Raw genomic sequence first — 24182 nt, forward strand, 5'->3', positions numbered from 1 at the left:
ATGAATAAACGGAAATTTCGAATGCGGACATGATGGCTATCCTCCCAACCACCCCCATCCCTTCACCACTATTTTTAGATTTCGTCACACTTCGAAGCTCATTCCCCAGGCTTTATAGTTCCCACTCATCTTCACTTAACAAAACAGTACCTTAAACAAACAACAGTACGGGCGATTTCCAAACATAAGTATAAAGATTAAAGATGGGTGGAGGCTATTTTTGTTAATGAAAAGCTAGTTTTGAGCTACTGCGGGTGAGATTGGGAATTTGGGCGGGCGCAGACGCTACCGCTGGCAACTCTGCTTATGGCGATTAGTTGTTGACATAGCTCGCTCATTACATTGAAGCTAGTTATTTTGTGACAAGTTACTCAGAGTTCTTTCCAAGCAGGAGCTGTCAATCGTTAAGTACAAGAACCATATTAAAACTGCTTTTATCAAATATATAAGATTAAAAATCTATTTGTCCAGCTAGTGTGTTAGAAGATCCACATCAGCTTCCCCTGGTGAAAATAGAACATTGTGCAAGGTTTTTTTGTGTGGAGGGTTGGGTCATTTGTCACAGAAGAATTTTGAGCAGCCTGTCATCGCTATGGAAGGAGTTGGCTCAGAAGTTAGTCTCAAAATCCGAGTAAGTGATGCGAAGTTTAGTAGTGAGGGAGAAGTGGAAGTGTGTTGTCATTTTGTATCCTAAAGTTTCTAGGAGATTTTATGTATGTGATTCCTAAGTCCAGGTAATAATGTTAAATTCTAGCCTAATTTTTGACAGTTTATTTTTTTTTATTTATTTTTTTTTTCACTTTAATAATGGGGTTCTGTAAGACATTATTAAGCTCCCATCAGCCAGAGGATGTCATTTTTTATTCGTTCTGGGTAACAAGAAACTATTTTACCTAAGCCGCATTTGTGTGAGGCCTTTTTAGACCAGTCAAGACCGGTCAAAGTTTTCTGGGCCTACTTGATGCTTGCGAGAATGGATTTTAGACCAGTTTCATCCATAATGTGCTCCTATTGGCTGGAGGAGGGATTGGACAGAGTCATGGCAGAATCAGCTGGGTTATGTAAACAGAGAGAACAAGATAGTAATAAATCAAGTTTGCTATAAATATCATTACTAGCGTACACAGTAACTGTTTGTAGGTAATATAAAAGAACATATGACAGCTTCCCAATGTGACACTATTAGAATCATGATAATCAGTTCTCATTACACCATGAAGTGAAATAAATGTTCAGCTTACCTTTTCAGTTAAAAGAGAACTAGGGTAATCACTGGAGACAAAGGATGAAATATGTTTCCTTATGGAATTTTTACTGGGAAATAGTTGTAGGCCCTAAGTGTCATCATTACCTTATAATAATCCACTGAGACTCATGGAATTTGAATTTCTCTCCAGACATTATTATTTTCATACATCAGCCACAACTGATCATCTTTTTCAATTCAGGTTTAAACAAGTATTCATTTCCAGTATTATCAGCATATATATCACTGTCCTACCGGTATGTCACTGTTGACTGTTATTTGTGCCAAACTCTATTTTTGAAATAGCTAACATTTAACTTTCACCTCCGTCGGCCATCTTTGTCATATCAGCCCGGACACAGGATGCTCCTCCCTGTCCTTGTTGCCCAGTGCTACCGCGCATCCTTTGAGACCAGTCTTGACCAGTCTGATTTTTCTGAAACTGTCTTGCCAGAACAGCCTTGGGACTAGTCTTGACCGATCTGAAAGCCTCACGAAAGCATGGCACTAGTCAGCTAAGATGAGGGCCCTGTGGCTGAAGAGATTAGAAACCTCTTAACTGATTCTTTCTGGTGAAAAACTTTTTCATATTCTGATAAAGGAATGACAGTTTGGACAGTTTATGGTTTATTCTTTTGTATGACTGGGAACTGAGGATTTCCTTTTGCTGAGTATATCTCACTGTAAACTAACCTTTATCATCTATGAAATATCCACAACAATTAAAATTAACAGTTGTGAAAAGGCATACCGGGTACCGGTAGTAATTATGATGGCATCCATCACAAATGCCAGTATTTTTAGAAGATCTGAAATCTGTAACCAGTGGGACATGAAGCAGCTTCTTCTCCTCCATCATTAATACATTCTTTTTTTGGATAATGCAATTTTTCAGTAGAATTTTAACAACCCTTATTTGTTAATAATCATTGGCAAGCATATATCTCAGAGAGTAACATTTGGTACAGTTAGATATATGAAGTGGCAAAGAAAATCTGTACTGTGTAGATTCCATTGAGTCTATGAGAGATTTTGACCAGTTCGATAGCATACTTTTGTGGTTTACCAGATGATTTTATTTAGCTTCAGAGAGCCCTCTGGTGGTGAAGGAGTTAATGAAGACTCTGTCCAACCCATCCAGTTTATACATTTTATTTGGAGCTGAATAAAATGGTCTGGAGGTAGCAAGGCAGAATTAAAAATGCATCATTAGATTAAGGGGTTGATTCTATAATAGTGCACATTCACCAGCACTGTATAGCTATGTGCATTTCCTAATTTTAAAGTTATTTTCTCTTTGCTTGTATGTTCATACTGTTTATATTTTATTTAAGGAACTTGTTTTTTATGTAATATGTCTATCTATCTATCTATTGCCAGACGCCTCAATCCCATTTGGGGTGGCCACAAACAAATCGCCTCCAAGTCGCCCTGTCCCCCGCCATTTCACTGCCCTGCTCCCAACTCACACACCCCTCTCTCATATACCTCTCCACCCCATCCCTCCATCTCATCATGTTATTAATTTTGTTTTTTCCTTTTATTTCAGTCTGCCATAAAGGCAAAGCTTGTGGAGCTTGGAACATATGTAGGTAAGTAGCAGTTGACAATCAGAAGTACAATAAGCATTTTGTAATTTATAACTGGGCATGCTGTTGATAGTTCTTGTGAAATATCTTGCCCTGTTATCTGGATCCTACCACATCCTTAGATAGGACACTTATGGGTATTATTATACTGTACCAAAAGGGTTCATTTCCTGGGAGAGAGAGAGAAAAAAAAAAAAGTGTAAGTATTAGATGGTAACCATAAGGGTTGATTTGGACACTCTGAGGTGGTTTGGCCATGTGGAGAGGATGGAGGGTGAGAGACTGATGAGGAGAATGTATATGAGTGAGTGGAAGAGGGGAGAGGGAGGAGGAGGCCAAAGATGAGATGGAGGGATGGAGTGGAGAGGTAAATAAGGGAGGGGGATGTGAGCTGGGAGCAGGGCAGTGAGATGGCGGGGGACAGGGCAACATGGAGGTGATTTGTTTGTGGTCATCCCTTATGGGATTAAGGTGTCTGGTAATAGATAGATAGATTTGGACATGTTGTTCATAATCATGCCACTTATGGAGGAACAACGAGCCGCAGCCATCCATCATCCATCCATCTTGCCTTAAATGTCTGGATGGTGTAGACTAGCCCCAGGCCTATACATTCCTGATGGGGCAGTAAAGGATAGGGTGATAGATGGATGGATGCTGAGTTAGACTAGAGCTGATATATATATTCTCTCTCATATGCTGTGGTGCTATATTTGTAAATCTGTACCGTATTTATCACTAATTTTAATGTATTTTATTATAATTTTACATTTTCATGTACAGTACCGTATAGTATCAGTACTGTATTTATTTATTTTTAATTATTTTTTTTTTACAGAACTGTGTTTATTTATTTATTTAATTTATTTATTTATTTATTTATTTATTATTTTTTGCAGATGAGGAGCTACCAGACTACATCATGGTCTTGGTGGCCAACAAGAAAACCAAAGACCAGATGGATGATGATCTGAGTCTTTTCCTTGGCCACAACACAGAGCGATTTACATCCTGGCTTCACCACGTACTGCAGAAATTGAATGCTGCAGCTCTGCTTCAGGGTAAGGCAGTGCCTCTGCTGTACTATCATAATGAAAGTTTTACAAAGTCCTTGCAGGCTGTGGCAGTAGGCGTTACATGTATATTTTTTACGTGATAACGGTAAAAACACACAGCCAAAGATTATGGGAGGGAAGGATACGGTCTAATGTTGAGTGTGTGTGTGTGTTTGTGGGCTATGGGGGTGCAGGATGAGAAATATGTAAGGCAGGATGAACACCAGACGATTTTATCCATCACAGACACTTAACTAATAGTAAACCCTTTCATGCCAGGGATGTCTTTTTTATTTATAATACACTGTGTAGTATCCTCCAAAATTATTTCTTCATTACATTACCTTATTTTCTGGTCATCAGTCCTGTGGTTAACAGTACTTAATATAGTATAGTATGCTGGTATTCATCATTTAATCACTCAACATGCAGTCTGTTCCTTTAGAGATCACATTACAGTAGTTTTATGATACCTGCTAGGTGGAACACAGCTTTTTCATTACAATTCATGTTGGATATTAGAAACACCTACAGTAATAGTGAAGCCAGTGTAGGTTCACAGTGAAGATTAAAAAGCACTATAATATTGCAAACAGTTAACAAGTATGGTACCCATTTAATCTAGGTGGGAAATTAGTTTACAGGTTTGTGAAATTTTGGATTGTGTAATAGATTACTGTATTAAGCTTTATAATGCATTTCTGGTAAATTACTTCATTATTTCTCATTGAGTTTCAAAACTGATTATTTGAATTTCAAAACCAGTAACAAAACCACAAGAGGATCCAAAAAAGAAAGAAGCAGAGGAAGAGAAAAAGAAAGAAGATAAGAGGGTGGAGGAAAAGAAGCGAGAGAAGCTGCTAGCAGATGATTTGAAAAGGGGAAAAGAAGAAGAAAGACGGAAAAGCAAAGAGAAGGACAAGGCAGAGAGGAAAAGAAAGTCCAGTGAAAGAAAGAAGGACAAGAAAGAAAAGAAAGCCAAGAAAGAGGACTCTTCCCCACCATCTGATAAACACAACAAAGAAAAAGAAAAGAAACTACACACAGAAACCTTAAAACTAGGCCAGGCCAGAGACTGTGACAAAGACCAGGAAGTCAAAGATGCAAAAGAGGCTAAAGAAAAAGATACAAAGGAGATGGAACACAAGGAACAGGAGAATAAAGAGAAGGATGTCAAGGAACCTGAACCGATCAAGAGGAAAATTAAACCACTCGGCCGCACAAACAAGGTGTCCTCAGCTGACATATTCCGAGCCGAGGCTGGGGGGGAGGAGGAGGAAGCAGAGGCAGAGTCAGACATGTTGGTGCTGAGGGCAGAGGGTGAGTAATGTTTGTGTGGGGAGTTGGTAAGTCATGTGCTGAGTGATGGGAGTTGGTGGGTTGTGTTGGGTGAAAGTCCTTGTGTCCAAGTTTAGGGGAGACCCCCACTTGGGGATGAAGAGTTTAGGGGAGGATGTATATAACACTTGGTATATTGTCATTTGGTATGGTAGTGAAATGCAATGTTGATTATATATATATTTTTTTTTCCCCACTGAAGCTACTGCTTGTGTTTTTTACTGTGGTTTAATTGATGTATATACAGTACAGTATTAAGGAATCAGCATGATTCACTCAAGTTTTTCAGCTGTACATCAGAGACAGCCTGATGCCAGAGAACAGGGAAGCATGATAATAATTTATTCATGGCCACCTTCTCCAGGATGTAGGTATCAGGCTGTAGGTAGATACATAGATACAGTAGAAAAGAAAACGTGACCAAGCATAGACGAATAAGTGTCCTTCATTTAGGAAAGTTGCATCTCAACCTTTTTGTATCATGACCATAGTTTTGTTTGGCCTCATAGATGAGCTGGGTCTAGATCTGGAAGAAGAGCCAGCACCCAAGAGGGTTCGAACTGAAGTTCCACAGAAGACAGTTGAGCCTAAACCTACAGCCAAGGAAGAGCCCAGACCTGAGAGTGAACCTGCAGAGCCTAAGGCGAGAGTATCAGTAAAGGAGCGACTCGGAGCACCTATTGCACCAAAGGATAAGGTACAGCAGTTCATTGTTTAACACTTTTAGTCATATAGCATATTTTAAAATTACATTCTTGTTACACTGTATCTTACTTTTGCCATACAAAAGTTTATACCTGTATGTTAATGTGGGCATCAACATACCTTCACCTTCATGCAGTCCTCTTGCTGCCTTTACACAGAATATGAAAACATAAATGGTAACAGCTGACTACATGGACAGTACCTGACATTTCACATCAGTAAATGTTGTTTGTGGTAGTAAAGTGGTTAGAATGCCTAAGTTGGAGGGACAGCCTTTCCACATCTGTAGGTTTCCTCCCCAGGAGGTGACTGGCAGTTTTACCAGATGTAATGCCATCAAGGGAAGTAGGCTGGTCATCTATCGTAAAATGTTCTCGACTGCAATATCTTGCCTTGGGCCCCTGCATCTGAAAGAGGGTAATACTTCACTGTTTAACATTTATGTTAGGTAAATCCAACAATACCATGCTAACACTTCTTCCATATATCGTCTATCTATCTATCTATTGCCAGACGCCTCAATCCCGTTCGGGGTGGCCACAAACAAATCGCCTCCACGTCGCCCTGTCCCCCGCCATTTCACTGCCCCACTCCCAACTCATCCCCCCCTCTCTCATATACCTCTCCACCCCATCCCTCCATCTCATCCTCAGCCTCCCCCTCTCTCTTCCCCCCTCCACCTCACTCACATACACTTTGTTCGTCAGTCTTTCACCTTCCATCCTCTCCACATGGCCAGACCACCTCAGTGTATTCCTCCTAACGCTTCCTGTCACATCCACATCCACACCACAATGCTCCTTTATATTCTCATTTGTCAGCCTGTCTCTCCATGTGACTCCACAGGCTCCTCTCAAATAACTCATTTCCACTGCTCTCACTCTTGACTTGTGTCCTTCCAGCAACGTCCAAGCTTCACTTCCAGGTATCGCAATATGTGTTATTACGGTTCTGTATGTTTCTTCTACAGGTATCAGTATTAAGTCGTGTAAGTGTGGTGGGAGGTGGGAAGCGCATAATAAACCTACATGAGGAATCAGGAGGCAGTGGGACGAGGCGGGAGGAGGCGGGGGGAGGGGGGAACAATGATGAGAAAAGTGGCTTGGCTCGTGCAGTGTCCAGTGCCATCACCTCAGCGTGCCGCTCAGTCTGCATCCTCCCAACCAGCACGGTGTCAGGGAAAAAGCTAGAGGTAATACATACCATTGTAATGTTTTATTGAATATAGCATATCAGTGTAGTTAACCAGTAGCATGTCACAAACTTTTGTATTTCACAGTTGTACATATCTTTACAGACAAAAATCACAAAAAAGTTATCATCATCATCATTCATCATCCAGATCTCCATTCCCACCCTAGGGCAGGGTGAGGAACAGCAACAAAAAAGTAATACTGGAGGAAAATGCCAAAGGCAGAGGAAAGATTTATCTGAATTTGGTGTTTTTCGTCAAGCTGTTACAGCCCACACTTTATCATTATCATCCAGACCTCCTTTCCCACCCTAGGGCAGGGTGAGGAGTGGCAACATCCAGACAGCCAAAGTTTGCCCATTTCAATAGGCCATGTTACCAATCACTCATCATTCAAGCCCTCATAATCCTGGCTCCATCAGATAGGCCAATAAAATTTCACCGCATTCCGTAGCTTAACATATAGCTATCTGATAGTGCTAGTCTGAACGCTGTCGCGTTAAAAAGGGTGCCAACTCCCTGGCCATGCTCTTCTCCGCACAAAATTCATCCAGCCAGCTCAAACTCTTGTCAGTCCCCTAGCCTCGCCAACTTCCACACCTCTCTTCGTCACACACTCATCCAACATATCCCTCCACCTTCTTCATGGCCTACCTCATCTCCGTGCTTCAAATTTGCTCAGATATACCTTTTTCACCACTCTGTTGTTATCCATTCTCTGTCCATGACCATACCATCTCAGTACACCCTCTTCAGTTCTGGTGTTCACGGACTTCCTCACTCTGCATCTTTCACAAATCACATTATTTCATATCCTGTGCACTCTCTGTACTCCACATACATTCCTCAGAAGTCTCACCACCAATGCTCTTTCTCTTGACTTTTCACTTACATGTCACACCATAGTCTTACATCCATGTGTTAAAGATGGCACGAACACTCCTTCATGTAAGCCTCGTGCATCTGCAGCACTCAAGCCTCTGTTTCTTATCAGGGCCTTCATTGCATCAGCTACTTTCCTTCCTTGTGTCACTCTACTTTCCCCTTCTTTTGCACATTTTTCTGTCTTTTCTGTCACTGTACCCGGGTATTTGAACTCTCTCACCAATTCCAGTCTCTCTTCATTCACTGTAACATCACACTGGGACTCACCTTCGCTCTCAGTAACCATCTCTTTACTCTTTTCTGTATTTACTTTCATGGCACAGCACTCACAGACATCTATAAAACTCTGCACTAGTCTGCCAAGATCTTGTTCAGTATTTGCAAGTAGCACTGCATCATCAGTGTACAACTAATTTGAGATATTCCATCCATCTTCATATCATTTCCAATGCCATCCCTCTCTCCATTACTCATGTTTTTATTTCTCTCATCACCCCATCCATGTATATATATATATTGGACAACCATGGGGACATCACACAACCTCTTGGACAACCATGGGGACATCACAACCTATTGGACAACCATGGGGACATCACACAACCTATTGGACAACCATGGGGAAATCACACATCCTTGTTGCATGCCTACGTTGATTGTGAACCATTCACTTAGATGCCCATTTACCCTTACACATGCTTCACTGCCATCATAAAAACTCTTGATGGCACCTTACACGCGCAAAACCTTCCACAATCCTTCTCTGTCTACTTTGTTGTATGCTTTTTCCAGATCCATAAATGCCATAAACACCTTATAGTCCTTCTCACAAGCCATCTGCACTATTTGTCTCATTGCAAATATTTGATCCACACATCCTCTGCCACTCCTATCACCACCCTGTTCATCACTCACTAGGACTTCTGATATCTCTCTTACATTCGATATAATAATTCTTCCATATACGGTACAGTACGTTTCCTACAACACTCAATAGTCTTATGCCACAATAATTCTTGCACCCACTTCGCTCACCTTTATTTTTGTACAGGGGTACAATCACTGTCTTTTTCCACTCTACTGGCACAGTTTCACTCATCCATGCCTTCCTACATATCTCCAACATGCATTTCATTTCACTCTCTCCACCATACATAATAATCTTTGCACATGCCTCATCAGCCCCAGCTGCTTTCCCATTTTTCAGCTTCTTCACAGTGTTCTTCACCTGTGGTAGTGTCACGTTTCCTTGCACTGCATTCCTTCTCTGTACACCCCCGGAACCAATCATGTTAACAGTCGTTTTGCTGTCTCCATTCCCAGTCATCAGACTTTCAAATTATTCTTTCCATCTGGTCCTTACTTCATCCTCATGGGTTTATAATCTATCACTTACATCCTTCACACTTTCACGTTACCGTACTGTACTTTCCACTGTCACTTCTACATTTCTTCACCTCTTTCCAGAATAACTTCCAATTTTCAGAGTAATTTGCATTAATTTTTCTTCCAAGATCATCATTTACTGTACCTCCCTCTTTATCCTCATCGCAAGTCTCTTTATGTGTTTCTTGCTCTTATTATATTCAGTTCTTATTTCAACTGAACCCCTATCTTGTATCCACTCTAGCCACTTCTTCCTCTTTTCCTCCACTGCTCTCTTAACCTCTTCATCCCACCACGCTGTACTTTTTCTTCTTTGTTGTTACTTCTGCCACACCACACAGCTCTTTATCATTCCTAACTAAGCAGTCCCTTTATGCAGTCCACAAGCTGTCGGATCCATTTCGTTCCAATTCACTGATTCTAACTCCTTCCCTACTTTGGATCTGTATTCATATGCCATTTCTTTGATCCTCAGCTTCTCGACTTTCAGTCTCTCTCCCTGACTGCTCCTCTTTCTCTCTCTTGGTCCACCTCACCCCTCTCAGTTTGATCTTACATACCACAATCATGTGATCTGACAAACCTCACTGGCCTCGTATCAGCAACACTTCCCAGCCTCGATTTCTGTACAAGCACGTAATCAATCAGACTCCTTTCTAGACGATCTCCATTCACTCTGTGCCATGTATATTTATGTGCATCTTTGTGTTTGAAATAAAAATTGCAAATGCACAACCTCCTTTCCTGACACATGTCCTTCAGTCACTTCCCATTATCATTCTCTCCTGGTACTCCATTATTACATGTTATGTCATTCACAGGACCAGTGACTACTCTCCCATTCATGTCGCCCATTACAAACAGTTTATAACGCCTGGGCATTTCCCCTACTACAGTATTTCATTCAGCTCATCGCCAAACCTGTCTTTATCTGTCTCACTAGAGTCACTGCCGCTTGCACCTTCTCAAACTTGAACTTGACGTACATACATCTTGAGCTGACATATTTGTAATCTTTCATTCAACTCTGCCACACTTCATTCATCAACAAAGCAACTCCATTTTATCTTCCTCACTTAATCATGCTCGATCTTTCACATTTTACACCCTTCCACTCCTCCACTTCATACCCATTCATCTTTGTTTCACTCATTGCCATCACTGTGTATCTCACACTCTTGAACACATTACATCCACACTCTTGCTCTCCTCATTCACACCTCTCACATTTCACATGGCCATACAAATCTACCCAATTTGTTAGGACCCTGGGCAGGTATTGGGCCCTCCGAAGCTCTCTGAAACACCTGCCACGATTTACTGATTTTAGATAGGGGAATCTGGGGGACATTTAACCCGGCCAGAATCCCTAGTTATATGGTTATCACCCAGTGTAGTAAATGGCTTCTTGGGAACAGGAAATCATTTGGCTTGTCACTCAGAATAGAGACCATAAGTCAACCCTACATTGAGTGAGTGGATGATGGGCCAACCCTCCTACCACATCATCTTTAGAAACATGTATTTGATTCTCATTACTGTGTTTTTGGTTTCATCCTCCAGTCTTCAGTTTTAGAGAGAAAATGCACTCTTAGCCTACACATAAATAGGGTTTAAAAAAAAAAAAAAAAAAAAAAAAAAAAAAGGCTAGGAAATAAAGATTATATTCATCAGTTTAGAAGGATGACTAGCTTTCTTACTTAATGATTTATTTTACATATTATGCATAAATATTTTCTCCTGTTATGTATGTTGTTTCGACACTGATGTATTGTGCGTAAAAATCATTCAGCTAAATGTTTACCAGCCATATAAAGAAATAATAAAGCTAGGAAGAGATGCTAGAAAGCCTCCTAAGTTCATGAGGTTATGGATCTAAACACCTCAAAATCAGATCACCTTAGATTACTTTTAGTTGATGTAAAAAAGACTACAGTGGTAAAAACTGTCCTTGTTTCTCCAAGGCTCGGGTGCGGCCACTTATGTCCCGTGAGGTTGTGTCAGGTGGGAGTGGAGGAGCGTCAGGTAGAACATCAGGCAGGCTCACTAGCAAGATCGAGGCCGTGGGTAGGGAGAGCTCTGGCCGCAGCCTGGCAGTTGCTGGCACCTCAGGCAGGGGTGACGCTGGGAGAGATGGCAGTAGGAGTGAGATTGCATCACGTGAGAGCGGTAGAGGTGAAATAGGCAGCAGGGGTGAAACGTCAAGTAGATCAGGCTCGGGCAGGGTTGTGTCAGCTGTGGGAGCTGTGTTGAAGAGGTCACATAGTCAGGTAAGGCACCATTATTATTTTTTTTTTTTTTCTTGACTCCTGTTTTTACATTGATATTTATAATTAATCATCCATTTTTTAACAGCGTTATATTTGTATTTTCAATGCCTGGTCTTATGAATGAAGATACGTGAGGAGTTATAACAGTCTGTCATGAAATAGTTTGGCATATAATTGCACATCAGCACTATCATAATTAAAAGCTTGCCATCCTTTTCCTACCAGGTTTGGCAATGAAAGGTGTTATGTGAAATATTTTTGTGTGTATAACAACTTGAGGTACACAGGAAAAGAATATAAGAAGCAAGGATACTGTTTGACATTCAGGGAGGATTGAGACTTAGTTCAAGGCAGGACACAATGCTGACAGGGAATTGTTGGTGAACATTTGCTCATGATGGTAAATGAATATGTTCATGAATATTCTTGTGTGTTTATTGGCACTGCAGCTTAGAAACACTTACACAGTCTAAAAGAATGAAGAGAAAGATGAACGTAACTAGAGAAATAATATTCTTCTGCTAATTAGTTACCTTATTCTGAAAATAATACAAGGATCCCATTGTACATAATTTGGTGTTTAGCATTATTTTTTTTTATTTCTAGGTGGACTCGGATGAGGAGGAGTACGATCCCAAAAAGCCTCAGCTAGGTGGTATGGCTAGTAAAGTTGAGGTGAGAGAAGTTATGCTAGTTCAGTTTCAGTGACAGGTAATTAAGGTGTTTTTTGACTAGTTAGTAACTAAGAAAATGAAGAGAGTATATGAGGGCAAAGTAATCTGGAGGCAGTTCTGGCACAGCTGTCTCCCAACAGGGGTTCCCTAGTAGGAAACAGTGTATTGGAGAAGGTGGTGATGAGGGTGATTTAACCCTTTACCAACTAAGAATTTTCCATTGCTGAATAAAATACCATTAAAGGACCAGTAGCTGAATATGGTTTACATAAACCTTGGGCAATCCTTTAGTGCAAGGTGCTTCTTACTGTACTGAATTTTAAGACAACCACCAGTTACTGTACTGTCTTTTGAGAAAGGGTGGTTTCTTCCCTTCACCCTTCATCATAAATGATTGATCTTTTGATTTTGGACTGTCCTTTGTGGCTGAGCATAATTCTCTTGTTTTTTTTGTTTTGTTTTTTTTAAAAGTAGGTATTACTGGATTTTTTCTTCATCAAAATCCTTCTTTTAGGTTGCTCCACGGCCACGACGAGCTGGTGCCATCCAGGCCAACACAGCGCTTATCCTTAGGGCAGTGGCTGATGCTCACAAGTCGGTCACTAGGCCACGCACACGCGATTCCAGCAGAACACACTCATCTTCATCATCATCCAATAAGAAGGTACTCTAACTGAAGCTGAGAGAGAGAGAGAGAGAGAGAGAGAGAGGGGCTACCATCATATACTGTATAATGAAGTTTAAATTCAGTATACAGGTGTGGCATAGTGATGTTCAGCATTTTTACATGAATTGTTAATTGGATCAACAAAGATAATTATGTTACAGGGTGAATTGTTCAGCCGTAGTTACCGGGAGAGAGAAAGGGAAGAGGCAAGACAGAAGGAAAGAGACCGCAGTGAGGGACAGAAATCTAGACGTCCAGGTAGTATTCTCTTATTTACTGTTCACTTTGTGTGTGTGTGTGTGTGTGTGTGTGTGTGTGTGTGTGTCTATAATGACACTGTTAGGCTCTATCTTGTGCTTCAGTTGCAGTTGTCCTAATTTTTGGATTTTGTTGAAGCCATTGCATTTGTACTAGTCTTCATCAGTATCTTGATCATAATTATCATGATCATCATTACTGTTACTATCATCTTTAACATCATCTTAAAGGCACTCTAATGGATTATTGTTCTTTCTCATATACAGATGAGGAAGTTAGGATTCGCAAAATTGCAATCACCGTGCCTAATGCAACAAGAGAAGAGAGTAAGAGGCAGCTAGAGGAGCCAGAAGAGGAAATGAAAGAGGAAGAAGAGGAGCAAAGGCAAGAGAGAAACAGGAGGAAGGAGTTAGAGAGGACACAGGTCATTATTGAAGCTGTCTCAAGAAAGGATGATGTAGCGTTACCACCGGATCAGCAGCAACAACAGCCTGAACCAGGCAGATCACCATTCATAGGTACACTTGAACTCACAGATCCTTAGTGCAGTGGCTGGCACATGGAATAGGATATATATCTGTGGTGTCTGTAGCTCATTCACCTTAGCTTGGTGGGGTTTATGTTATTTTGTAATTTATTTCCTTTTGCTAAGCGGCAGAAAAATATCCTCACCATAGCACCTCGTGACTAACATCATATCCTAATGTTAAACTAGTGTTACAGTTTTGCATTGAAGCTGGAGAGATTGCAATTTCACGCCTAGCTGGTGAACAGAGTCAATTTATAGTCAGTCATCTTAGTCCCCAAAGGAGTGGCCACAAGCTAATTGCCTCCATGTCATCCTTTTCTTCACTATCAGGCTGAAAGTTTCCTAAGAGACAGAATCAAGTGGAGCTGAGAATTTCAGTTTTGCATGATAGACAAATAAATGGATGACTTGTGAATTTACTGACTTTTGATAGGCTGCTCTACTTTTGTGTTTGCTTTTTCCATTATTATTATTTTTTTTAATGCTACCCACCATATTTTATATCATGGGATATTGAGTTTGGATACTGACAATAATGATGATTTCAGGTTCAGCTGCATGATTTGTAATTCATCAATTTTAACCTGGCACAGATATTTCTCCTTTGGCTGCTTAATTTTTGTAGCTGAGTGGCAGAATATTGCTGTATAATGGCTCTTCATCCTTTCCATAATACTTCTTTGTGATGAGTGCTTTGTTCTTGTGTAAATCTCTTGTTGCAGTTCAGGGCAGAGAGATGACAGTTCATCTATCCATCCATCATCCAATCCTACATTGCCCCATGAGGAGCACAGGAGCCCTGGGCTAGGCAGTTGGTCCCGACATTTAAGATGAGAGTGACCAGCCTCACTTATCCTTGAGTGGCATGACATGAGCAATAAACCCCAACCACCCCTTGGATATAAACCTTCACCAGCTCACTCCGATTGGAGCGTAATAATTACCCACTAAACCACCAGGCGCCAAAATTTGGTTATATGGTTACCACCCAGCATAGTAAATGGTTTCCTGGTGTACAGGAAACCATTTGGCTTGTCACTCAGTGTAGAGTCATCCACAGGCAGAAGGAAGAGAAAAGAAAAGGAAAGAAAGACAGAAGAGGGAGTGTAAAGTTACCCGTAGGCAGAAGGCATTAAAATGAGCAGTTTAATTTTTATTGTAACATTTGATACTGTCCCATTGCAGAAAATACTTTCAATGAAGAGATGGAGGAGGTGGAAGAAGAGGAAGAGTTGATGGACGTGGCCTCACAACCTCTACTGGCAACAGGAACTGCAGTGTAAGATATATAGTAGATTTGGTATAGGTACAGTGCCCTCGCACAGTGAACGAGTTTATGGGCGGCAGACGAACTCATTCAAAGTGATTTCGTTCACTGTGAACAACATATCTTATGGAAAAAATAGCATATGGGCGGCACCGCTTCCTCAAAGTCCACTTTTTGAGCCAAAGAGATGTACTAAAGGGCACATTTCAAACACATACATTTCAGATGTATAAACTATAAAACACATGGTTATTTACCTTAAATGAAGCAGATGGCGGCCCTGGTGGGCTTGAATACAGGTGGTTCCGAGGCAGGGAGATACACTTTGTTTGTCCTCGCCACATCACCTTCCATTCCCCCATTCCCATCGCCAGTCTGGCCCTCATCACTTGACTGAACCACTTCACCACGTGCCTATACCTCATTCACCTCTCCCATAAAACCTTCAAAGTTCCAAGATGACACCACTGACATCACTTCATCATCATCTTCCCCAGGAAGTGTAGCAGATGATGTAGAAGCAATTGGTTCCTGTTGTTCTTGAGTTCGGTAGCAGCGTGCGATGAGTGTTTGTTTTCGTCTGTTGACTTCCACATTGAGCCTTTCAGTAATGACGAAAGTGGTTTCTGCTCCACTGAGCACTTCCTGTGTCCTAAGGTAGCTGGTTTTAATTGCCTTGACTTCTTCTCTAAGAACATACTTTGCCACTAGAATTTTACTGATCGTAGTCAAATAGACATAGGCAAATCTTCGTCCTCCATTGGATTCTGCTTAAAAGGTTGCTCAGATCTGGCCTCTTGTGCAGCATCTATTGGGGGGGAGGGGGTCGTTCGATATGGGAGATGGTGGTTATGGCCTACTCTTTCCCCCGAATTCGTTCACTTGGGGTTCAACTTGTTCATTATGGTTTTGTGGACCTGATTACCCCCTGCTCGTTCACTAGGCGGATCATTTACTACGAATGCATTTACTGTGCGAGGGCACTGTACTTAGACTGTGGCAAGTAGGTAGTGTGAGTGTATGCTTAATCAGGAAGGTATCTCCAGCTAGGAATGAATGGTTTACCAATGAATGTCACTGTTGTTCACATTTTTTCTTAAGACAGATATTTCTGAATGGTGATATTGATGATGGTGATAAGATTATGGTAATGATAATGATGATGCTGATGTTAATGGTGTTGATACAGCTGTTGATATTCTACAGGGGTGAGAATACCAAATTCATTGTAACCCTGGAGGGTGTAGAAGAAGAGGAGGAGGACCTGCGTGACCGGATAGGAGGGGGACACCTGCCACCCACACAAGTCGAGGTGAGACACTGTCAAAACAGCTACCAGTACTTGGTTGTTTTTGTGAAATGGTAAAAGCCTTCCATTGCCAGACAAATTATGTTTTTGCCTGTTAGCTTCCGTCAACTTATTTTTACATGCAATTAAATGTTCATGTGTTTATATACTATATTTATTTAGCCTGTCCTCAGGTTCCTATACTTTGAAGGATGTGACATGGAGTTGGGTTTTAGTGTTAACTTGATTACAGCAAGATTCCATTCTATAGATTTCCAAGAAATTGTTTTGCCTGTAATTTTAGTTTTATGTAAAATTTGTGTAGTTGCAGATCAAGTGCTGCCAGTCTGTTTTACACATGTGATTTTGCCTTTACAATATATTGAGGAAGTTGGGGAAATTTATGCATTTGTGTATCAAGTTCCGCCAGGTTACCCTACAGATATTATGCTTTTGCCCTTTCAGGAATATATTGAGGAAGTTGAAGAATGGGAGGAAGAAGAAGAAGAAACAGTTGAACCACCCAGCTCCACCCAGCCACCTGCCATCACCAAGGCATCCCCACACAGCCTCCCTCTCTCACATACTGGTAAGCACAGTTGGTTTCAGTGTTGGAGAGAGGGATGCCTTCATGTGATGTCACTGATATAGCTGGGGGGTGAAGTTGCACACTTAAATAAATGTCCCCGAACTCTCTAACTGTCCCCTAAAAGGAGGAGGATGTCCTGCAGTCCACAGGGCACACATTCAGATGAGTTTTGAGCTGCAACTACTACTACTGCAGTCTGTTTCAGCACAAGATTTTTAGTTTGTAATACCCCATTTTCTCAGGTATCACAGAACCAAGAGTTATTGATGACATCATACCGTATTGTTTGTATCGTTTATAAAGGCTCCAGCATGCTAACATGCATCAGCCTTTGTCACTTGATGGCAGCTCTCCACGCAGCTTGATCTCTGGCAGCCACCCTTTTCAGTCCCCTATCCCTGACTCTGTGTCCTTATCTGAGGTCTTTTTCAGTCTTCCACTCAACTCAACCCACGATGTTCACACGTCTCAATTTCTGCACCCAACTGTCATCTTCCATCCTTTCAGCATCCCCAGTGGTGAATGAGTGACCTATTTAATTGAGTCGACTTTTGCTAGTTCTCCTACTGTCAGGTTCATTCTTGTTCTCCTAACCCAAAATAACCCACATCCTTTGGTGGGAAAAAAGGGGTGGATGGTGATTGTGATAATAGTAATAATATGTAATTGTGATAAGAGATAGACTGCATTTTGGTGGCATCTCGTCCAGAGTGATTTATAACACTCATACTGTACTGCACCATAATATTTCTTATGTTATTTTGGTGTTTGTAATAGCTGCATTAATTGCACATACTGTGCACAAAGCATGTAGTAATGTACAAGTTTGAACAGTAAACTGGTAAGGGAGGGAGGCTTGGAAGCCTCAATATCTGACCAGAAAGTAACTACATGAGATTAATTACAGTCAGTAATTTATACTCTTTTTGATGTTATAGGCGGTGTAAACAAAGAACGATGCAAGTACTGGCCTATATGCAAGTCTGGAGATGCCTGCACTTACCACCACCCTACTGTTCCTTGCAAGTGAGTATGTATATTAGTTTATATATTATGTACAGTTGCATTCATAGATAAGGATGCATATGTAGTTTTGTTGCCTGCTGTATTATCACCATTGATTGGGTGTGGAACAATTGCAATTACTATGTGGAACAGTTACTGTATCTTCCATGCATCAGACAGTAAGTGTAAAAGTTCTATATCCAGTAGCAGGGAGTGGTACAGTCGCCCCAAGAAGTGATGGCAGAGTTTCAGATTGCTTTGGTCACTCTGCACTGACATACTTTCAATGAAAACAATGGATATAAGGTAAATATTCAATGCCTTCTTCATTTCATATCAAATATATATTATATCGCGCTAAGAGTGATGTAAAATGACTAACAGGGGGCAGTGATATATTAGAAGTTAACACTTTGTTACCTTTCCCCATTTGAATGAATGTGAAATGTATTTGCGGTGGGCAGTAGGCCTATAACTCCGTGTTCCTGATTTGTTTCCCAGGATTTCAAATACAGATGCTCAAGTTTTGAGGACCAGTTAAGGAAAATTCTTGTGACTGCAATACACAGCCTCATTTTCAAATGCTATGATGATACAGCAGCATTAAGGATGCCATAACAATGAAATTATTCTTTGTAATGATGCCCTACCTGCGGTAACAACAAGACCATACCGCCTTTTATTCTGTCTTCCTCTCGCCAACAATAGTTCCGTCTTCCACTCACCAATATTAACTATAATTAGCAACTTTATTCCAAATGGATGCAAAATTATTTTTAGTTGTAAGGAGCTATGACCGATTCTACCTTTTTCTCTTACACTAGGTAATAAAGAGAACCAAAACATGTGTTCATAAACTCTTGCAAGGCAGAAGCAAGCACTTTTTACTCCATCTTTTAATCTTAATATGTCTTTTTAAATAAACTGTAATGTCCTGCTGAAATGAAAATGCTAATTTGGAAGTCCTGAACTCAGTTATTTGTTCATGAACCTCTGCATTTTATTAGTCTTGCTAATCGACTATGCACTGAGGATACTAGACTATGACAGAAGTTAGCATTCTCCAAGGAGCTCCGACTCTAGGCAAATTTCGAGGTTCTTTTTTTTATACATCTTTCACCGACAGCCCTCTGGCTTATATTAAATAATCCAGAGATTTTTCTTAATGGAGAACTGGCCAAAGGCAGTGTAATAACTGCATGTCTTTGAGTAAATGTTATATCCTTTCGTGCTTGTTGATCGAAACTTTTAAAATAGCTTACTGGCTTACACTGCCTTCCTGCTTTCTGTCGTCGTCCATGGAAACACTGGAAACGAAATAAATGACTTTAAATTATTCTCTAGTATTGTAACGTAAATTATTTTATAAATAATAATTACTAATTGTAATTGTTTATTGAAGCTTCCTTTTGTTCAGTCTTACGCTACTAAAAAATTATTGCGTGTTACCATACTAGATTTGAACTTCGCAAATTATTCCTGACTGTCCCAGAGCGATAGTTCTGAAGTTTCAATTACAGAGTAGTTCCGTTTAGGATTTCATATTATCCTAACTAACGAACTGCTTCCTACAATTTTGAAACATACAGGTACTTTGGCATTGATTTATTGTTTTTTGTAACAGTTATACGTATTAGGCTTCACCTCGTAGAGATATAAGGAAGAGTATGAACATTATCGCTGACCGAAAACTTCTGCATACTCCTCCGTCACTTCTTAGGCCGACTGTACAATAGTCATCATAATCACATGTGTATGCTTACAAAAGAACGCATCTGTACATTGATACATAAGTGGGTAGGTATATACCATTTGTGTTGTGGTGGGTGATTACAGCGTTTAGTCATTGCTACGTCTGCTGGTGGAGCTTTTATTGTATATGAATAATGTTATAATTCTTGTAAAGATGCAAATGTATCTTGAGTACTACTGAATTCCTTTAGAAGAACTGGCACTTCTGAGAAACAGAAGACCAGATTATTATTATTATTCCTTATTGTTTTTGTCCCGTGAGGTATGCTGTACAATACAAAAATATCATCATGCTGAGATATACAAAGATGTCATACTGAAGTAATCAACATATTATTGTCAGTTTTAATGTCCCTCAACAGATCATTCCCAGCATGCAAGTACGGAGACAAGTGCCTCTTTATTCATCCCAACTGCATATACGACGCCAATTGTACCCGCATTGGATGCCCCTATACCCATGCCAGCTCCAGGAATTTTGCCCTTGCCTCTGGTAAGTTTATAGCACCAGCTGTAGCTTACAGAAATGCCATTTATAATCATGCCATTTATAATCAGTCATATTGTGGTTATTGCTATGGATTAGTTATTCCCAGAATCATATATGCTACTGTAGTAGTATACGGGGCACGGTGACCTTAATGGTCATCATCATTATGGTGCTGATTAAAAAAAAAAAAAATCAGGATTATGTGCAAAATGATATGACATGACAAGTGAAGAATGTGTTTTGCCCATGCTCAAAACATTACAAAAAAGACATCAGACCAAACCCCCCCCCCCCCCACTATGACATTTTCATGGTGTCATGTATTGTCCTTTCCAGATTTAGTGAACTTTTAACCAGGCTTTATAAAATGATATACTGATATTGTATTTGACTGTTTCCCCTCTAGCTGCAGCAAGTCAGAAACACAAAGTTCTGACACCTCGTTCAGGATCCACAAAAGTCAAGTGCAAGTTCTTCCCCAAGTGCACCAATATGTCCTGTCCTTTCCTGCATCCCAAGGCAAGTTCTTCTCTTATGGTTGTATCATCAATCTGTATCTCATGGTTATATTACTATTATTATTATTATTATTATTTTATTCCATCTTTATTTATTTATTTTTTATGGACCCTGCTTCACCTCACCTTGGAATGGGAAGGAAGGTCTGGATGATGATGATGTATTGTTATTATTAGAAATGAGAGTTCTGAGGGGAAGGTTATTCCCGAGTCTTTGAAGGTCATTTATGGGATGCTTATGATCATTAGATTTAATTCGCTTGTGATATCAAGATTCGTACATCCTTAATGTCAGGAAAGACTGTTACTGCAGGGAAATAATTAGCTGGTTTTGGCACTTGATTTAGCACTTAGTCCATGGAAAATGTCAGCTATACCATGGCCAGCCTCAGTAAGGCAAAATGCTTAAGAGGAAGCATGGAATCATATGTGATTTAATTTTGATTTTTGTTACTGTGGGGCAAGTGATCAGTAATACTACTGCACCTCACCCTTTCTTAGGTGGGAAAAGAGGTCTTGATGTAGATGATAATGATGATGATGGTACTGATGGAAAATTGACTTCTAGGCATGCTTCTATGGAACATCGTGTACCCAGCCTGGCTGCCCCTTCACTCACCCAGCAATACCCACAGGGGCCAAGCTCAAGTGGGTTGCCCCCAAAGTTGCCACAGCTGCAGTCGCAGCCGCCATCCCAGCTGCAGCCTCAGAAGGCAGCAAGTAAACAAGCTTGGCCTCCCAGATGATGTGGAAGACAATATTTTGTGGTGTACACATCTGTATCCTCTTTCATTACGGCTTCCTATTGCTGTAGTTCCTACTATGATGAGCACGGTAGGGTGAAAGGGAAGTGCAGTGTTGGCCCTCTTTCTGCGGCTGGTGCACTTCAGTGTCTTATCCACACAAGCGCACCAAGCAGTTTAGTTCCACAGAGAGAGATTGTAGCAGTCAGAGGCCCCACAGACTACCACAGGCAACACTTTCTCTGTTTTTGGTAATCCTAGACATTTTCTTTTGGCTGATACCAGAGGATTTAATATAGAGGATTTTGTTCAATAGAAAGAAATCCTTTTAGTCAGAGGGTCAGTTATTTTCCTCTTGTCTGTGATGGCAGTGACTTGGGAGTGTATTCTCATCAGTCCAGATCCCACATTCTTGTTGATTAAGGAGGCTCCCCAGTACCTCTTTCTAACAAAACTTACTTCATCTTGACCCAAAACTGCCATCTTACTATCCTGAATACTACATTTTAACAGTACATTATCTCTGAAATATTGTGCTGGTCACAAAGAAGTGCTGTGGAAAGGATGGAGAGCCATAGAATTTTCTGCAACTGAGCTACATGAAATAAGCTGCAAAAGGACAAAAAGCTTGGCCAGGTTAAATAAAAGAACCTTAATATATTTTTGGAGAAGGCCAGTTAACATTCTTTTGTGATTTATTAATGCAGAGTGTGTCAAAATACGAGTGACATAAATAACATCAAACGGGATGTAAGACATAATTAGCAGAAAACTTAACCCACTGAGCTTGGGGATATCTACTTTCAGTTTGTTCATGCCATCTCCTGATGGCATTATTCACTGTAGGATAGACTTTGAAGTGGAGGAGACACATAGGGTGTCCCAGTTATAACACTCCTCATCCACGAGGCTGGGCAGTTTCTCGTATGTCGCGAGGATGGCTGAGTCAGCTTTAGCAGTGTCTACTAGGCATCATTTATTCCTTTCCTAATCCCACTGCAACACCCACACCCACATCAGCAGACTGAGCTGTCCCCACAATGCATAAAATACTGCCAGTTGAGAGCCTAGCAGACTGTTGTTTATGGGCCAACCTGTATATAAGTATATATATATATATATATATATATATATATATATATATATATATATATATATATATATATATATACACACAAACATGGAGCCTCTGTGGTACAGTGGTAGAGTGTGCGTGTTCGTACACTGAAGAATGAAAGTTTGCGCCCCACCAGGGTAATAAACTTTGGGAGCGTTCTTCTGGCCACATACTGCATTGACAGACACAAGGGGTGCTGTGGTTGAACCAGTGTTGTATACTGTAAAGTATGCTTACACCCAGTTGGTTTGCACTGGCTGATTACACTTGGTTCACAGACTACACACACATCCAAAGCCACTCCAACACTACAGTTACACTTACAAGCATTTCTTACCCTACATACAATATCTACTAGACAACCTAAGCCACTTGGTAGAGATACATTGGCTGTATCATTCCCACTTCAGTAGGGACAGGCCGGTCCTGCAGTGGACACTCAAACGGCCGATGATATAAGATGAGATGAGAGATATATACATGCATATCTATTGCCAGACGCCATAGTTCCGTAAGGGGTGGCCATTTGACTTTGAGTTATTTGTTTTACGGGGAGAGGCACTACCTTGCTGACACGTAGGGAGCACATATGGTTTGGTTATATGGTTACCACCCAGTGTTGTAAATGGTTTCTTGGCTTACAGGAAACCATTTGGCTTGTCACTCAATGTAAAGCCACCTGTAAAGGAAAGAAAAGCAATAAGAGGTGACAGGAAAGATGGCAGGGCGGCACAGAAAAAGAATGATGAAAGCTAAGGAAGAAGTAGGCAGCACTGCATCAAGTGAGCAGATGATGGTCGCCACCACCTACCACTATATATATATATATATATATATATATATATATATATATATATATATATTTATATATAGTGTTGATAATCCCCTACAGTACAGTACAAGAATTTTTTCTCTACACCAAGTAAAATTGTCTGGTAACAGTAAGAGTAAAATAAAGAGGACATCACCTGGGTTCAAAGGGTTAAGAAGAGGTGTTGGGGACTCCTTAAACGATGAGAATGCAATGGAAGACTTCCTAGCATCTATTAATTTGTTTTACTCACCACATGTTGTTATTCTCTTGAATGTTATTTGTTTAATATTAATACTGACAGCTTGTATAAAGAAAAATTTGAGGGAGAATATTAGTATGTGAGTGGTATGCACATATGAATGAGTGTGGTGGAGGGAGGGAATCCTGCTGTTAGAGTATCAAGGTGATATGGATTTTTTTTTTTTCCCCTCAAACCTCTTGGGATTAAGGGTCTGGCTAGAGAGAGAAAGTATTAAAATATCAGGTGCAGAAAAATTATGGTCTGGGAGAGGTACTATTGGGCTTCAAAAGATGGCAGAAATACGTGGCCTGTGTTGTGGAAGGCATACCACTAGCAGGTCATTCATCACTGGGTTAACCTTGGAAGGTTACCCAAAACTGCTAAGTTTGAACCACACACTGTTTAAGGGGAGATTATTATAGATCTGCATTTTTAGTAATTGAAGGATGATCAAATTTATTACTTTGTAATTATTGTGTAGTAGAGCCTTAGTATTTTTATTGAACTATGTTATTAATATAAATTTTCAGTGTGTTGTTCTTGTTAACTGAAAAAATTTTACCA

General features: G+C 40.4%; 1 protein-coding gene across 1 annotated transcript; it reads left to right on the top strand.

Moving 5' to 3' along the window:
* The first annotated feature begins 366 nt into the window (after nucleotides 1-366).
* Nucleotides 367-22552, top strand: Nab2 (Nuclear polyadenosine RNA-binding 2). The gene is made up of 18 exons (XM_080277040.1): nucleotides 367-631; nucleotides 2796-2838; nucleotides 3735-3896; nucleotides 4656-5210; nucleotides 5738-5925; nucleotides 6904-7125; nucleotides 11361-11666; nucleotides 12273-12341; nucleotides 12855-13004; nucleotides 13169-13265; nucleotides 13532-13783; nucleotides 14980-15073; nucleotides 16268-16373; nucleotides 16815-16938; nucleotides 17877-17964; nucleotides 20058-20188; nucleotides 20592-20704; nucleotides 21272-22552. Exons 1-18 carry the CDS (start codon nucleotides 593-595, stop codon nucleotides 21425-21427), a joined length of 2895 nt encoding a protein of 964 aa, XP_080133166.1. The 5' UTR covers nucleotides 367-592; the 3' UTR covers nucleotides 21428-22552.
* The last annotated feature ends 1630 nt before the right edge of the window (nucleotides 22553-24182 follow it).

The sequence above is a fragment of the Coenobita brevimanus genome, chromosome 68 (assembly GCF_032717465.1).
Source record: "Coenobita brevimanus isolate Jiangsu-jjx chromosome 68, ASM3271746v2, whole genome shotgun sequence".
NCBI lineage: Eukaryota > Metazoa > Arthropoda > Malacostraca > Decapoda > Coenobitidae > Coenobita > Coenobita brevimanus.

Excerpts from the sequence above, each read along its gene's own strand:
- Nab2 (XM_080277040.1), top strand. The coding sequence starts at position 593 with ATGGAAGGAGTTGGCTCAGAAGTTAGTCTCAAAATCCGA. Across the intron at positions 3,897-4,655 it reads TGCTGCAGCTCTGCTTCAGG|TAACAAAACCACAAGAGGAT; the intron begins GTAAGGCAGTGC and ends TTTCAAAACCAG. Across the intron at positions 20,189-20,591 it reads GAATTTTGCCCTTGCCTCTG|CTGCAGCAAGTCAGAAACAC; the intron begins GTAAGTTTATAG and ends TTTCCCCTCTAG.